The 19535-nt window shown below is 34.7% G+C and overlaps 1 protein-coding gene across 1 annotated transcript; it reads right to left on the bottom strand.

Annotated features, from left to right (window-relative positions):
* Window positions 1-10185: 10185 nt before the first annotated feature.
* Window positions 10186-11140, bottom strand: LOC149777153 (uncharacterized). Its single transcript, XM_089941381.1, has one exon. It carries the CDS (start codon window positions 10636-10638, stop codon window positions 10186-10188), a length of 453 nt encoding a protein of 150 aa, XP_089797507.1. The 5' UTR covers window positions 10639-11140.
* Between the last annotated feature and the right edge of the window lie 8395 nt (window positions 11141-19535).

Genomic DNA, 19535 nt, shown 5'->3' with positions numbered 1-19535 from the left:
GTCAGAACGAAAAAAGAGATAAAAGCAGAGGCTCTTGGTCAGATAATGGAAGCTCACGACCACTTATTTTCACAACGTTCGGACCTTTCATATAAACATTTTATTATAATATTATAATTATCCCAAACAGATGACCATATATACATTTTAAAATAGTGCAAAACTTCTCAGGCTACTCTGCGAAAAGATCAGTTTGGTTTATAATGGTTTATAATACCAGAACTTTATGTTCATCTCAGAATATGTTTATAATATCATTTCAACAAAGTTTTACAATATCCGTACTTAATATCCATCTCTACAAAGGTTTATAATATCCGTTCATTACATTCATCTCTACAAAGGTGTATAATAACCATTCATTACATTCATCTCCACAAAGGTTTATGATATCCATTCATTACATTCATCTCTACAAAGGTTTATAATAACCATTCATTGCATTCATCTCTACAAAGGTTTATAATATCCATTCATTACATTCATCTCCACAAAGGTGTATAATATCCATTCATTATTATATGCTCATTTTTTTCCCCGTTAACTTTACATTGTCAGAATCGTTCAATATTACCCGATACTGAACGCGCGCGACAATACACATATAGCATTCACGTGAATAAAGGAACTACTTTCTATTGTAAACAAACAATGACGCAGACACCAGCACCTTTGATTTGTAAACAAATCATATACACTCGCGTAAGAGGCTCTTTACGTTGTGGTTATTTAAATTTGTTTCTGAATGAACTAAAACATGTTTCGTAGACTGCAAAAAACCCAGCTGTTTTGACACATTCCGCGTTGATACAATGTTACGGATTTAGGCTAGCTACATTATATAAAAGACGGACGATTATGTCCTTACAAATAACATACAAGTGACAAGGCATATACTGTCTTCTTTATCTGGTGATAAGAATGGCAAAATAAAATATACTTACAGTTTTACATCCTGAATTTCCTCAAAATGTTTTTTTCTTTATTCTGCAAATCCGAATTACATGAGCCATGTCATAGGTTTTCAATCTGGATTACACATTTCGAAAGTGTGCTGTAATTTCGATGATAAGTGCAATTGCATCCTCCTTACTGCACTCAAAATGAAATACACATTAAATTCCATAGCGTCTTTTTGAAAATTGCAATTGAAAGACTTCATATTTTTCCCCACGTTATGATTTCAAACATCCAGTGACAGAAACAGAAACACATTTGCAGACGTAAACACGCTTCCCCCGCGCCACTTCAATCCGATGCATTTCATCTATAATTTGCACAGATGAATCCAGTCCAAAATCACAAACTTTCGTCGAATCGAAACAAAATACCAAAATATATTCACTCCAGATCAAATGGAAAAGTCGTTGCAATGCGCATTCATTCACAATATGACTGCAAATTTCAATTTTAACTAGACACGCCATTTTCTTTCGAAAGTTATGTCGACCGCGCGACTAAGTTCAAATTTATCTGGACAGAGCTATGTGCGCATTAATAATGATGTCATTTTGTAATGTCAAATCTGCGCTTGTGTATTTAGTTTGGAATACGGCATTCATTCATTTACGTTGTTTCTTGTAGTGTATTTTGTTTATATAATTAAACCTTAGGTAGAATAAAAAATGAGCATATAATAAAAAGGTTACTGCATTTGTATGGGAAAATATGAACTCGTTTTGTCGGAAGGATATACTGCACTCACAAGTTCGTGCAGTATTCCATACGAAAACTCGTTCATATTTTCCCATACAAATGCAGTAACCTATAATTACATTCATCTCCACAAAGGTTTATAATATCCATTCATTGCATTCATCTCTACAAACGATTATAATATCCATTCATTACATTCATCTCTACAAAGGTGTATAATATCCATTCATTACATTCATCTCTACAAAGTTTTAAAATATCCGTACTTTACATTCATCTTTACAAAGGTCTATAATGCCCATTCATTATATTCATCTCTGCAAAGGTGTATGATATCCATTCATTACATTCATCTCTACAAAGGTTTATAATATCCGTTCATTACATTCATCTCTACAAATGATTATAATATTCATTCATTAATCACACCCATCTCTACAGAGATGTATTATATCAATTCATTACAGTCATCTCCACAAAGGTGTATAATATCCATTAATTACATTCATCTCTACAAAGGTTGAAAATATCAGTTCATAACATTAATCTCTACAAAGTTTTATACTATCCGTTCATTACATTCATCTCTGCAAAGGTTTATAATATCCATTCATTACATTCATCTCCACAAAGGTTTATGATATCCATTCATTACATTCATCTCTACAAAGGTTTATGATATCCATTCATTACATTCATCTCTACAAACGATTATAATATCAATTCATTACATTCATCTCTACAAATGATTATAATATCCATTCATTACATCTCACCCATCTAAACAAAGGTGTGTAATATCCATTCATTACATTCATCTCCACAAAGGTTTATGATATCCATTCATTACATTCATCTCTACAAATGATTATAATATCCATTCATTACATCTCACCCATCTAAACAAAGGTGTGTAATATCCATTCATTACATTCATCTCCACAAAGGTTTATGATATCCATTCATTACATTCATCTCTACAAACGATTATAATATCAATTCATTACATTCATCTCTACAAATGATTATAATATCCATTCATTACATCTCACCCATCTAAACAAAGGTGTGTAATATCCATTCATTACATTCATCTCCACAAAGGTTTATGATATCCATTCATTACATTCATCTCCACAAAGGTTTATGATATCCATTCATTACATTCATCTCCACAAAGGTTTATGATATCCATTCATTACATTCATCTCCACAAAGGTTTATGATATCCATTCATTACATTCATCTCCACAAAGGTGTATAATATCCATTCATTACATTCATCTCTACAAAGTTTTAAAATATCCGTACTTTACATTCATCTTTACAAAGGTCTATAATGCCCATTCATTATATTCATCTCTGCAAAGGTTTATAATATCCGTTCATTACATTCATCTCTACAAATGATTATAATATTCATTCATAAATCACACCCATCTCTACAGAGATGTATTATATCAATTCATTACAGTCATCTCCACAAAGGTGTATAGTATCCATTAAATTACATTCATCTCTACAAATGATTATAATATCCATTCATTACATCTCACCCATCTAAACAAAGGTGTGTAATATCCATTCATTACATTCATCTCCACAAAGGTTTATGATATCCATTCATTACATTCATCTCCACAAAGGTTTATGATATCCATTCATTACATTCATCTCCACAAAGGTTTATGATATCCATTCATTACATTCATCTCTACAAAGGTTTATAATATCCATTCATTACATTCATCTCCACAAAGGTTTATGATATCCATTCATTACATTCATCTCCACAAAGGTTTATGATATCCATTCATTACATTCATCTCTGCAAAGGTTTATGATATCCATTCATTACATTCATCTCTACAAAGGTTTATGATATCCATTCATTACATTCATCTCCACAAAGGTTTATGATATCCATTCATTACATTCATCTCTACAAAGGTTTATAATAACCATTCATTACATTCATCTCTACAAAGGTGTATAATAACCATTCATTACATTCATCTCCACAAAGGTTTATGATATCCATTCATTACATTCATCTCTGCAAAGGTTTATAATAACCATTCATTACATTCATCTCCACAAAGGTTTATGATATCCATTCATTACATTCATCTCTGCAAAGGTTTATAATAACCATTCATTACATTCATCTCCACAAAGGTTTATGATATCCATTCATTACATTCATCTCTGCAAAGGTTTATGATATCCATTCATTGCATTCATCTATACAAAGGTTTATAATATCCATTCATTACATTCATCTCCACAAAGGTTTATGATATCCATTCATTACATTCATCTCCACAAAGGTTTATGATATCCATTCATTACATTCATCTCCACAAAGGTTTATGATATCCATTCATTACATTCATCTCCACAAAGGTTTATGATATCCATTCATTACATTCATCTCTACAAAGGTTTATGATATCCATTCATTACATTCATCTCCACAAAGGTTTATGATATCCATTCATTACATTCATCTCTACAAAGGTTTATGATGTCCATTCATTACATTCATCTCTACAAAGGTTTATGATATCCATTCATTACATTCATCTCTACAAAGGTTTATGATATCCATTCATTACATTCATCTCTACAAAGGTTTATAATATCCATTCATTACATTCATCTCCACAAAGTTTTATGATATCCATTCATTACATTCATCTCCACAAAGGTTTATGATATCCATTCATTACATTCATCTCTACAAAGGTTTATGATGTCCATTCATTACATTCATCTCCACAAAGGTTTATGATATCCATTCATTACATTCATCTCCACAAAGGTTTATGATATCCATTCATTACATTCATCTCTACAAAGGTTTATGATATCCATTCATTACATTCATCTCCACGAAGGTTTATGATATCCATTCATTACATTCATCTCCACGAAGGTTTATGATATCCATTCATTACATTCATCTCTACAAAGGTTTATGATATCCATTCATTACATTCATCTCCACAAAGGTTTATGATATCCATTCATTACATTCATCTCCACAAAGGTTTATGATATCCATTCATTACATTCATCTCTACAAAGGTTTATGATATCCATTCATTACATTCATCTCTACAAAGGTTTATGATATCCATTCATTACATTCATCTCTACAAAGGTTTATGATATCCATTCATTACATTCATCTCTACAAAGGTTTATGATATCCATTCATTACATTCATCTCCACAAAGTTTTATGATATCCATTCATTACATTCATCTCCACAAAGGTTTATGATATCCATTCATTACATTCATCTCCACAAAGGTTTATGATATCCATTCATTACATTCATCTCTACAAAGGTTTATGATATCCATTCATTACATTCATCTCCACAAAGGTTTATAATATCCATTCATAACATTCATCTCCACAAAGGTTTATGATATCCATTCATTACATTCATCTCTACAAAGGTTTATAATATCAATTCATTACATTCATCTCTACAAACGATTATAATATCCATTCATAACATTCATCTCCACAAAGGTTTATGATATCCATTCATTACATTCATCTCTACAAAGGTTTATAATATCAATTCATTACATTCATCTCTACAAAGGTTTATAATATCCATTCATAACATTCATCTCCACAAAGGTTTATGATATCCATTCATTACATTCATCTCTACAAACGATTATAATATCCGTTCATTGCATTCATCTCCACAAAGGTTTATAATATCAATTCATTACATTCATCTCTGCAAAGGTTTATGATATCCATTCATAACATTCATCTCCACAAAGGTTTATAATATCCATTCATAACATTCATCTCCACAAAGGTTTATGATATCCATTCATTACATTCATCTCTACAAAGGTTTATAATATCAATTCATTACATTCATCTCTACAAACGATTATAATATCCATTCATAACATTCATCTCCACAAAGGTTTATGATATCCATTCATTACATTCATCTCTACAAAGGTTTATAATATCAATTCATTACATTCATCTCTACAAAGGTTTATAATATCCATTCATAACATTCATCTCCACAAAGGTTTATGATATCCATTCATTACATTCATCTCTACAAACGATTATAATATCCGTTCATTGCATTCATCTCCACAAAGGTTTATAATATCAATTCATTACATTCATCTCTGCAAAGGTTTATGATATCCATTCATAACATTCATCTCCACAAAGGTTTATAATATCAATTCGTTACATTCATCTCTACAAACGATTATAATATCCGTTCATTGCATTCATCTCTACATAGATTGTTGCTGTTGTTCATGTTGTTGTTCATAAATTCAAAAAGATTTTATTATATTCTCATCAATATATTTACCGTTTATAAGTCATGTTGGATCAGGTTGAATAAATCCAATTAGAACCTGTTTGATTTCTCTTTGCGCCACGGGCATAAGTTAATTTTATATGAACTATTTTGAAGAGAAATGCGTCACCAATTTACTAGAGATTGTTAAAATATAGCGCCTTTGGGTATATATTTTATGACCCTTTCCTTCTATGAGGGGATAACTCTCCATATTCGAAAAAAATTGCTAATCTTAATGAGAAAGAGAGGATATCTGCTTTTTAGAGCCAGAAACGACCACTTAAAATGCATTTTCACAAAGTAATATATCTCCATCTATGTACTAAAAGACGTATATTTGCTTTTCATTATATATCTGAACGAGCAGAAGATACTTTTTTGTATCCATTCTCCTCCCATTCTCTCTGTGCAAATGCGGTTAGCAAGCAAGCGAATAACCAGCACTACGACATAGATAAAAGAAGCTCTTCAGTTGTATAATAACATCGGAAAATAACGTTTGCACATTTTTCGTTGAAAGGTTTAAATAGTGTCTGTAAGAATTTTTAAAAATACTTTAAAATACTTTAAATAACTGCATTGATACGAAAATTGAAGCTAATATTTCAGCTTAGACATTTCCTTTGTTGGGGTTTGTGTAGGATAAGAATTTTAAACTACTGTTCTAAATTTGTATTGCAAGTTACATTTTGTTCCTTGCGTATTTATGTTGGCTATTCTGCATTCAAATGTGAATTCTGTCGTTATTAGAACCTGACAATTTAGGTCGGTTACAGGAGCTTGACCCAAATATCTGGATTAGCGTAATTTCAGTTAGAAATCAAAATTCACCTATGCCCAATTTATATAACATTGACAAATATAGTTGTGAATGTGATGAAGGGTAACACACTATATAACCAATCTGTAGTATGATATTAGATCTCGAGTTTGACCTTCAAGCTTTTGTCGTTTGCCGTAGAGGTTATGAGAGATTTTAGTAATTAAATGTTACTGAATATGGAATAGAAACTGGCCATGGTCTTCGATATGATATTGTTTCTTAAATCTGTATTTACATCTTTTTTTTACTGGCATTGGTTTGCCAATTTTTTAAATTCTTTCTGGGGTGTAAAATAGGCCCGAGCGCCATCTTGCTTGTCTTGAAAGACGACCAATGGAAGCAGGAGTCACCGTTGGGCATTGAATAACATGCCAGAGTTGAAACCGAATTGGATAAGTACGCCTCGACTACCGTGATGTGCCCTCGAGCAAGTCACATTACGCAAATTGATTTGGTGCTAAATAACCTATTTGTATTAGTGTGTCGTAATCATTGCCATCTTTTCCTCAAAAAGCATTACACCTTTTTCAAAGGGTTAACCCAAGGCTCTCCAGGATACTATATGATTCTGGGGACAATAAAGCCAAAATAAAACAGCAAATTGAATTATAATTTCCAACGGAGTTAATGAAATAATGCAACATTTAAAATGTATATATTGGTGTTTCCAATGAGTGGCTTACCAAATTATTTTTATATCACAGCGCGTGTACTTTATTACCACTAAACTATTTCCGTAAAGATCAATGAGCAAATAAACATATTTCTTAGTTTGATCCGTGGGGCAAACTCCAGACAGAAAAATATTTCGTTTAAACCTGCAAGTCTGTTCATTTATGTATGTGTGCATGTCCTTTTTTTTACCCCCTCCAATTCTCCAACATCACAGCTTAGATAAGAATCCAGACTTTCCACAGGATGAATGATAGGTTGATTTATGAACCAACGATCTTATCACATAGCAAAATGTTTCTTCTAAAGCCAGCCGATATTCTATTATAACCCGGAACACTCTCAGTTAACTGTACACGAATAAAATACATTTTACCGTATATACTAGCTTATAAAAAGAGTATTACTGCGAACTGCACAGACCTAGCTCTGCCGGCACATTATGTACCGACAGATCTGGGTCTGTGCAGTTTGTTAGTAATATCAGTAAAATAAACAACAAGACTCTGCATATAAGCGAGTTTATGAGGCAATTGATTATTATAACAGTGTAATATTTACAAAGGACTTTGCGACCGCTACGGTGGCCTAGTGGTTAGAGAGTCCGCCTCGGAAGCGGAAGGTCGTGGGTTCGAACACCGGCTGAGTCATACCAAAGACTTACAAAAATAGTACTAACACCTACCTCGCTTGGCGCTAAACGTTAAGAGGTTAGTGTTAGGACTGATTGGCCTGATTTCAGGATAATGTGACTGGGTGGGACATCATGCTACGTGCCTGCGGCATGATGACCCCAGTGCTAAACATCACTATAAACTGCCACACTGCAGACATCATAGCGATTAGACTGAAAAATTGTTAAAAGCTACGTTAAAAATCCTAATCACACACACACACACACACACACACAGAGGACTTGGCTTCTCCTGTATGCCCTTAAACTTTATCCAAAATCAAACAACCGAAGTGTGTTATATTTGATGTCACTTTAAGCAAATAGACTTTGTCTTTTGTTTCCCCTAAAATATCGCCTTCATAGATATCTCATCGATTATTTATCTTATTTTTTGCCATGCATGTTCTCTACCCGATTAAGTAACAGCATTTATGAAGTTGAATAACTGCATATCTTTAAAATACGTTTTCCAATTGATTACTCCACATAGATGTGTCAGCACAGTATCATCTGTTTGCCTTAACGTTGTTATGCTGACGATGACCTTTACTTTTAATGATCAAATACAAGGAAGCCTCACAACACAGAACCTAAGTAAACCAAACACCCTTGAAACCGAATTATTTTTGCCCTGACGTTCTCTTACTGACTCGAAACGAAATTAGTTCTCTTATTTTTTTTTAAATTTGCAAACGGACACCAACATACTCTGAATGTTAGGTCTCTTGTATTAAACCGTATACTAATATCAACCAAGGAAATATAAAGCCTAATTGTTATGAGATTGGAAAATGGTCGTAAAAACCACAAGAGGACGCAAAGCAAAAATAAAACTTAGCATGAAAACATATCCAGGTGCAAATTAATACTAACGAACACAAACTAGTGCTTCCACAATATCAGTGCATATTATTTATAATTCTTTGCTGGTTTCTTTTATAAGATCATTTGCACTCTATAGGTAGAGAAAGGTCAATCAATATTCAGAACTAAATCACGCACGAACACGTGGATGAAAAGTCACGAAGAACGTTCTTTAAGTTTACAGATATAAGGTCAACGGTACACAAAAAGTTTCAAAAGTTGATATTTTCGATCGATAACAGTTGTTTCAGTCGATCATGTCTCATTCTGAAAATCCATAATCCCCGACATTTTAATTTAGTCCCAAGGACTGTTGGTCTTCAGAGGGTTTTAATTCACTGAAATGTTTGCGATAATAATAAACATATATTACTTCTTTTTCTCCAATTAATTATATTTACATGCTAGATAGTTCAGAGTGATAATAAATTATAATATTTTATTTCCAGTGGCTATTTAAATACAATTTCCGCTATAGATCATTGTTATCTTTTCTTTACGCAGAGTATATTCTCTGGTATAAAAAAGCAACAAACACATAAAAACAAAACACAAAAGAACAAGAAAACGTTTAAACTTAAGCATAGTTTTTAGCAAATGCATATAGATAATAGTTTAAATAGTTAAAAGATCAGTATCTTGCTAAAAAAAAAAAACACATTTTATACCGAAAAATATGTTCATATTAGCTTCTCTCCCCCCCCCCCCAAAAAAAAATGTTCAGTGGCTATTTCATAGCGCACAATTTATGAGAAGCCATATAAGGACAATCACTCTTGTTATTATGTCTGATATTTACCTGTCAAACGATAGTATATGGCACCTCTGACTCTTTATTGTATATGTAGTATATGGTACCTCTGGCTCTTTATTGTATATTTCGTACTTAGATATTGAAATATCTATGTGACCGTGAATATACAAGAGGTATCGCCAATGCAGCGATATCACCTCTGGAACTATACACTACTCCCATTAGGGAGATATATATATATATATATATATATATATATATATATATATATATATATATATATATATATATATATATATATATATATATATATATATATATATATATATATATATATATATATCCTCTTACATTTGGTATATTTTCACAGTTCAACTTAATTGAATCGTGTCTTCTTCTTCTTGCCCTTCTTTATCTTTTCTTATTCGTCTTGCTTTATTGCTTTTTCCTTCGGCTTCCTCTTCTTGCGCTTCTTTCGCTTTCCTTATTCGTCTTGCTTTCTTGCTCTTTTCTTCGGCTTCTTTTTCTTGCGATTCTATCTCATTTCTTATTTGTCTTGCTTTCTTGCTCTTTTCTTCGGCTTTCTCTTCTTGCGCGTTTTCTTTCTTTTTCGTCTTGCTTTCTTGCTCTTTTTCTTCCGCTTCCTCTTCTTGCGCTTCTTTCGCTTTCCTTATTCGTCTTTTTTTCTTGCGGTCTTTCTTCTTTCTTTTTCGTCTTGCTTTCTTGCTCTTTTCTTCGGCTTCCTCTTCATGTGCGTCTTTCTCTTTTCTTATTCGTCCTGCTTTCTTGTTCTTTTCTTTAACTTCGTCTTGCGCTTCTTTCATTCATCTTATTCGTCTTGTTTTCTTGCTCTTTTCTTTGGCTTCCGCTTCTTGCTCTTCTTTCTCGTTTCTTATTCGTCTCGCTTTCTTGCTCTTTTCTTCTGCTTCCTCTGCTTGTGCTTCTTTCTCTACTCTTATTCGTCTTGCTTTCTTGCCCTTTTCGCGCCTTCTTCTTCTTGTGCTTCTTTCTTTTTTCCTATTCGTCTTGCTTTCTTGCTCCTTTCCTCGGCTTCCTCTTCTTGCGTTTCTTTCTCGTTTCATATTCGCCTTGCTTTCTTGCTCTTTTCTTCGGCTTCTTCTTCTTCTTCTTTCTCTTTTCTTATTCGTCTTGTTGTCTTGCCCTTTTCATTGGCTTCCTCTTCTTGCGCTTATGTCTCTTTATATTCGTCTTTCTTTCTTGCTCTTTTCTTAGGCTTCCTCTTCTTGCTTTTCGTTTAATTTTTTTATTCGTCTTGCTTTCTTACTCTTTTTTTGGCTTTCTCTTCTTGTGCTTTTTTCTTTTTATTTTCTTATTCGTCTTGTTTCATTGCTCTTTTCTTCCGCTTCATCTTCTGAGCTTCTTTCTCTTTTCTTATTCGTCTTGGTTTCTTGCTCTTTTTTTCGGCTTCTTCTTGTGCTTCTTTCTCTTTCTTTATTCGTCTTGCTTTCTTGCTCTTTTTTCGGCTATTTCTTCGTGTGCTTCTTTCTGTTTTCTTATTAGCCTTTCTTTCTTGCTCTTTTCTTTGGCTTTCTCTTCTTGCGCATCTGTCTCTTTTTTATTTTTTATTCGTCTTGCTTTCTTGCTCTTTTCTTCGGCTTTTTCTTCTTGCGCTTCTTTCTCTTTACTTATTCGTCTTGCTTTCTTGCTCTTTTCTTCGGCTTCATCTTCTTGCGCTTCTTTTACGTCTTCTAGTTCTTCCATCGTAATGAAGGATTCTTAAAGTATATGTCTGTACTAAACATTTATTATTTATGAGGTCAACAAGGATGTGTCATAGCAAATGCATAAAACAAATTAAATACCAATAACAAGTAGGTTCCAAAAGAATTTAAAATAGTTTTCCACGTGCCACCAATCGTCATTGACTGAACCTGTAGGACTTTTTCTATTCGATTGTCAGTTTTATACTTTACGACCAAACGTAGAAGTTGTTTAATGTAAATTCCGCAATAAATCCAATATTAAAGAAAGGAATAAACGATGAAAATTCCCGTCACATTCACAATCATGTCTGAAAATGATGAATAAATAAGGGACATGTAACTATTGATTGCGAACCAAAACGAAGCGACTATCGAAGGTTAGGGTGCGCCGTCTGTTATCAAACTAGACCGCAAACTTGCCAAGGCCATCTAATTCACATTTGAATGCATAAAATAACACACACAAAAATAAGCAAGCTCAATTCTGGTAAACTCAGAATCGTTAAAATATTACATTGAAGATGTCACTTTAAAAGAATACATTTGAATACGACCGTTCTGTTATGAACAAAAACAAAAGACAAAGTCTAAAGTGTTATATGTTTTTACATTTCAAGAGGTCATTGTCCTAAATTACTGTTGTATCATTTTTCTTTCACTTGGGTCACTTTTCGTAGTTTTTGAAAATAAGCACTTTCGTGGGTATTTAATTCGTGACGTTTTTTTCCGTCAAAGTTAGCATATTGGTAGCTACTTAATTGTATGATGTAACCTCCATAAATACCCAAATTAAAGAATGCAAAAGAATAAAACTATGCACACCCAAAGGACGGTCACTTGAATGTTTGAAACAATACTGCGACATGTATGAGCACAAATCAAATACCTGCTTACACCGTGTTTTCGCCCCAGTGAATAACCAATATAAGCCGACGCAGCCAAGAACACCAGGAGTCGCCGCGGTGGAAGAAAAATGCAACAGCAGAGGGAGCAATCATTGCAGACCCAGCAAGTATGCAGCCCACCAAGCACGACCCAACAAACAATTAGCGACCAGCAGCCGATAGCGTCTACCAAAGAAACTACTCCGGAAAAAGTAGTTGATCGACAAGGGGCCCTAACTGATATCATAGCTGTAATGCAACAACTACAGGAAACATCTGCGAGTATAGTAGCACACACAACTGCTGTAAAACAGGCAATTTCACCAGGGCAGGAAACCACGTGCGAAACAGCGGACACAGTTGCAGCCAACTTGGACAGTCAAGAAGAATTAGAAACCGCAAATGTTGAGAGTGAAGAGGAAGAGATATAAGCGGGAGAGGAAGAAGAAGAAACCGACCCCGAAATCAAAAGTACAAAGAAATGGGACTAACACAAGCGTTAGAAGATGTTATGAAAGCAGGACATTTTATCAACGCTGTGAAATATATTGCCTAACGATCTTTGGAAACCTACAACCAAGACCTGCACAATGGTTTTACGAGGCCAGGATACTCTCACAATTCTACCACCGCTCCTATACCAAATATCCTCTCTGGCAACTGGTGGAAGCTGCAGAATACCTGTCCTCCATACATAGCTATGCATTCCCGGAAGTTAAAGGACAAGAGACACACAGTGCGGAAAAATGCAAGAATGCAGCGGACAGACGTGGCACTTTCCAGCCATAACAAAAAACAACCCTTTTAAGGGCTCCAAATTGCCTTATTTAAGGGAACCATTTTGGCTTGGTTTTCCAATTCGATCAAACCACAAAAAATTGACTTGATCTTTTCGGTCGCCTGCATCAAAATTTAAACCAAATTACCTAACAGTGACTATACTTTTTATTTGTCGCTTAGACTATTAGTTAAATAAATTGTTACGGAATTTTATTATGTACACTATGTACTAGTGTTATTGGAATAGTTAGGAGATAGGAAAATTACATGACTTATTTAGATTTGACTCAGTTGCACAGGTGTCTTACGCATTATTGATTATGTTAGGGTCCATAGAATAACTGGAGTAAATTTTGATTAAGTACGGGATGGTTGTTCAGTTATTCCTCTGCGGATGGCCATCTTGCTGGATCGTTTCTCTTCTTTCCACTCCTGGACGATCGTACACATGTGCGGAGATGTGGAACGATTTCCACCCGCCTAAATTAGGTGTCCCAGTGTGACGTTATTGTCGCCGACCAATCAAGACTGACGTTAATAATAATAATAATAATAATAATAATAATAAACTATCTTTAACGAGGATAACACATTTGGTCATGGCTGACCCATCTGCCATGTGGTCTTCAATTTTTTTAATAAAAAAAAAATTAAAAATTTAAAAAAAAATATAGAAGACCATACACATAACTCTGTATCGTCGCACACTCATTCGTACATATTTGACATGAATGACTATGTGTGACTATACTGGGAAATATACAAATATATATCAATTATGGATATGATTATAAAGTTTTCTATTCAGAGCTTTTAATATGTCATTCCAGCTGGTCTAGAAGGAATTTCTTTAATGATATTTTGAAAGAAGCAAGGGAAGTTGAATTACGTATCCTCATTGGTAAGGAATTCCATTAAGTAGGTGCTGATACAGTATGTTAGAGATATAATCTGGAGAAAGACCCTGGGAAGACTCGTATGTCATGATTCCTTTAAAATAAAGAATACATTTTTGTATAGGTAGCCATTTCAGACGTGAAAACAAAACATTTGAGGGAGCCATAACAGGAAGTTTCAGTATTATTCGGGCTGCCGTTTTCTGGAGTCTATCAATTCTGGACAGATTATAATTTGATGTGTTTCCCCATATGGTACAGTCGTAATCTATCAGTGGTAGTATATAACCCGAAAAATAAATTTCAAGTGATTGTGGAGGTAGAAATTTCGAAAGCAATTTTAATAGAGTTATTCTTTTGACTACCATTGCACATAAGTGATAGATATTCGCATTCCAGCTGAGGTGTTGATCAATGTAGATGCCAAGAAGTTTTTGATTTTTGACAATAGATACGTCTAAGCCATTTTGAGTTAGAAGTAAATCCATGTTAGTAGATAGACGCTGCCTTGTTCCAATTGTCATACATTTCGTTTTAGATATGTTAATATGCATTTTGTTTTGATGACACCAAACTGATATATTGTTGAGGTCGATTTGAAGTTTATTTTTAATTTAGTCTAGAGATTTATCAGATAAATGCAATATCGAATCGTCAGCGAAAAGATCTGTGCTAGCGTGCGCTGGATACAAGGCTAAGTCATTGATAAATACCAGAAAAAGAAGAGGCCCTAATATAGATCCTTGAGGAACACCACTTAAGGTTACAAACTGCATTGGTTGACACCACAGTGATTGGTTAACAGAACTTTTTTAGGATCATGAGTGCGTGGGTCTATTCCCTCTCATGAGCAGCTCTTCAGTCAGACCTTTATGAGTCCAATAAAGGACCCACTGCTGAGGCTAAAGTTAGCAGTGCACTGTGTGCACACGCACGCTTGGGGGATGAGGCTCTATTTCCTTTCCCTAAGAACAAATTATCAGGCTGTGGTGCAGGCATAAACTAGTGGTAAATGTACTATTGTACGCACACCACCTTAATTCTATTTAACAACAACATAACACTAAAACAATAATACCGCCTTCTATGAGCACAAGTAAAAGGCCTGTCAAGATCTATCACTTAGAGCGTATAGTCTTTGGAGACCGAAGGAGGCCAACGCCACCAAAGTATAACGATGGCGAATAAAGTGAAAGACAATGCAATAACTAATTTTTGGGCATCACAATTTACCACAATCACCTACAACTGGCCATGAAAATACCATAACGTTATGCGAATGGCCACCTTAACTGTGTTTTATAGGAACGGTTAAAAAGAATAATAATCTGAGCATTCGCCATACATACTGACATAAGTTATCCAAATATATAATAATATCAATATAATAAAATGCCTGAATGATTCTCGTAAGATATATATTTTTTTTTCTTTTCTGATTACGTGCACATGTTGACATCACAACTAATATTGTTTGCACGCGAAATTGAGTAGTTACAATAAATGCGTTCTTTGGGACATACCAATATATTAAGATATACCTTAGTCAAACGGTAGATTCGTGGCGATTGTGTTTATAATATATTCCAATTAAAAGAAGGCACATATGTTACAAAAATGTTAATTACTACACTGGGGATCACTGCTACTAGTGTGGTCTAGCTGTTTGGTAAGCTTGACTTGTAGGATGCGTAGACGTTTGTCTGTATTAAACAGGATTTCCAGATTTCCGTTCTCCAGTGTTACACGAGAATGTTACAAATAATAGAAACATTATGAGATATTAGTTGTGAGTTGATTTTTTTTTCTTCTTCGCTTTGCTTAACTTTTGATTATTACTGCAAACGAACTTTAAATTGAATGTAACAAATTCAATATTTGCACAACTAATTATTGTGGGTGCATGCTGATTCAGACAGATTACTAGTATATACATGTTTATACACTGCATCACATAAATAATCACGTGACAAGAAATACGTTGTTTGAAATATGCCAATTTAATGATATTACAATTCAATAACGTATGTGTTTAAATGTTAACAGACTATGTTTCGCTTAAGTTGTTTGTTTATCACTGTCCGTTTTATTCCACCACCACCCGTTTTCTTTGCACTTGCTTGTTTCCGTGTGTCGTCAGTGCCACCGTTTCTGTCTGTCACCTATTGATAATAATGATAATAATAACGAGGACTTTGTATAGTGCCTAATCGTTAGAAGGTCTAAGCGCTTTACAACATTAGACAACACCTATAAGATAAAAAAACATATATAATGATATGATTACAAAAACAAACACCATGAAATTAGGAAACATAAAAAACATGCTGAGAATATTTAAGGTAGGAAACATTAATAGGTCCTTAAGTTTGTTCTTGCAGTCGAAATAAGTGAGTTTTGAGAGCACTCTTGAATGGTATCACTGTGTCTTTGTGTCTAAGTTTAGTGGGCAATTCATTCCATGTTGCTGGGCCCTGGCATGCAAAAGAACGCTGTCCATATGACTTTGTTTTCATAGTGGGAATAATGAGTATACGATTGTCAGAAGAGGAGTGTAAGTATCTTGCTGGTGTGTACACATGGGTGAGGTCGGATAGGTATGTTGGACTAGAGTCCGTCCGTCAATGAAACGTAGCACAGAGAACAAATTTTGTGTTTGATTCTGGATCAAAAGGATAGCCAGTGTAGGGTACAGATCAGCGGGGAGGTATGTCCTGATCGTGGTCCTCCTAAGTATGATCCGCGCAGCTGTGTTTTGAACCTTTTGAAGTTTCTGGAGCAGATATTGAGATGAACCAGACAGAATTGAGTTACAATAGTCCAGTCTTGACAGTACTAATGAACACATAAGTGTTTTAGTGGCATCAACTGAAAGATATTTGCGAATGGAGCTGATGCGTCTCAGCTCAAGATATGCAGCCTTGCATATGTTCATGACATGTTGGAGCAATGTGAGAGTACTATCCAGAGTAACACCTAGGTTTCGTACTGATTGTGTGAATTTAATGTTGGTGTTGCTGATATTTATTGTTTGAGGTAAAGGATGTGAATGAGAATGTCTTTGTGCTGTAATCAGAATGGCCTCAGTTTTATCATCATTCATCTGCTGCTTGTTACATATCATCCATGATTTCACATCTCAAATGCACCTCTCTACACCTTGGATGGTAGTATCAACTTCAGTTGGTGGGCTAGATTTGTATATTTGCGTGTCATCAACGTACAATTGGCGAGACACTGGATGATGATCTATGACACTTGAGAGCGGCTGAGTGTATAGAATGAAGACAACAGGTCCAAGAACATACCCCTGTGGAACACCACAAAATAGATCAACTAGATTGGAGTGTATTCCATTTGCAGACACAATTTGTGTCCTGATGACCAAGTAGGACTTGAACCACAGTAAGGCTGTATCATGAATGCCAAATACATGGTGGAGACGGTGAAGTAATATATCATGGTCTATTGTGTCAAATGCTGCAGACAAATCAAGTATGGTGAGGTCTGTAATCTTTCCGCTATCCAAAGCAGAGACATGTCATTAACTACTTTTAGAAGAGTAGATTCAGTACTGTTGCAAGGGCGATATGCAGAATGTACATTGCTAATAATACTGTTTGAATTCAGATGAGATACAAGCTGAGATAGAACAACCTTTTCTAAGATTTTTTTTATATGAATGGTAGATCAGAAACTAGGCGGTAGTTCTTTAAATCGTTATGGTTGGTTTCTTCAGCAGGGGCTTTATAATTGCAGTTTTGAAAAATGATGGGAATTCCCCGGATGAGAGAGAGGTGTTAATAACATCAGTTAGTGAAGGCAATACTGGATCTAAGCACTCAAGCAGCAGTGATGTTGGAATTGGATCAAGTTCACATGACTTTGGTGCACTCTTCATCAGAATTGTACGTACGAAATCCATCGAGACTGGTTCAAATGCTGCTAATAGTTGCCGCTCAAATTCTGTATCCCAACTGTATTGTGACAACGAGTCGATTGAAATTGTGGTGTCAAGCTTATCTCTAATGGTTTGTACTTTGTCACGGAAGAAATCTGCAAACATGCCCAGAAGGTCGACTGGAGAGAAGGTAGTTGGAAGTGGTGTAGATTTGTGCCTTGACATTAGCTTGTTAGTAATCTCGAAGAGCTCTTTGCAGCTGAAACTTTACATGATCTTAGTAGTGTAGTGGGCTGAGTTCGCTGCATGGACTATATTTGTGACATTCTTCTTAGCGCTTCATAGATTTGTTTATGAATGGTGAGTCTGGTGGAAAGCCAAAACCTCAGCTTTACAGCGGTCTTTTTTAGCAGTACGACGCTGGTCTCTAACACTGCTATACCACGGAGAACACGTTTGAATTGATACTCTGCACTTGGTAGCTGGAGCATGTTTGTCAAGCAATGAATGCAGGCAGTTATCGAGTTGTTCTGCTGTAGAAGGTAAGCAACTTCTTAGGTTTGCTTGGATGTCATGCATTAGTTTGGTTCTATTTATCATAGGGGGGTTTCTCTTAGTAGCAGATAAAGGTGGATGGTTAGGGACTGATACGTCAAGACAGCATATAATGCAGAGGTGATCTGATGCAAGTTCATGGGATACCAGGGAGAACCGTAGAATGTTATCATCAGGTCTATGAAGAATCCAGTCTAAAATGTGACCATGTTTATGGGTGGGTTGGTTAACTGACTGTTTGAGGTTACAAACATTAATGGAATCTAGGAGTTTTGATGTGTTTAGGTTTCCGGGACAGTCAAAGTGAAAGTTGAAATCTCCAAAAATAATCAGATTGCCACCTATCGAATTTCCATAGTCCAGGAGATTCGGAAACTGCTCCAAAAAGAGAGATTCAGTCAGCTTGTTTTTTCTACATGTAGGAGGGCGGTATAGGCAGAAAAAATGGACAGACCTTTGCTTCAGTGTGAGCCATGATGCCATGTACTTCCTGTCTTTCATAATGAATCTTCTGCATTTTTGTACAGTCTTTGCAGATTAGTTTGTGTCACCCATTCCGACTTAGTTTATTTTGTTAAACTATCCGACTTTCCGTTGGCATTCACCAGTCCATAGTAATGCATTTTTTAAAGTATTTAAACTGTCCGTCCATCATGTAATTTCACAAAAATACAATATCTGTTAAAAGCTTTCATTTCCAATCAACAATCTGCTTTAAAACGAGGTTAACTGATTCGCAATTATTGTTCGTCCATTTGTTGTTGATCAAATAGCGTCTTGCAGGTGTCCGCTTATCTCCAGCAGCTGATATTTCAGCGTGAAGACAACGTTTTCAATGCAAAGGTTATCTAACATATTTTACTTATCTATCAAGCATTAAGAAAATTGTTTCAGCGCAAGCGACATTTGACAATATTTTAAAAATAAAATCATACTACATTTGAAAAATGTGCTAGAAATAAAAACAGTAAAATAGTGAAC

Source organism: Sinohyriopsis cumingii, chromosome 18, assembly GCF_028554795.1.
Source record: "Sinohyriopsis cumingii isolate HCF-2022 chromosome 18, ASM2855479v2, whole genome shotgun sequence".
Lineage (NCBI taxonomy): Eukaryota > Metazoa > Mollusca > Bivalvia > Unionida > Unionidae > Sinohyriopsis > Sinohyriopsis cumingii.
This window is presented reverse-complemented; position numbering and strand designations above follow the sequence as displayed.

What these genes read in the sequence shown, in the direction of transcription:
- LOC149777153 (XM_089941381.1), bottom strand. Translation starts at nt 10,638, where the DNA reads ATGAAAGAAGCGCAAGACGAAGTTAAAGAAAAGAACAAGAAAGCAGGA.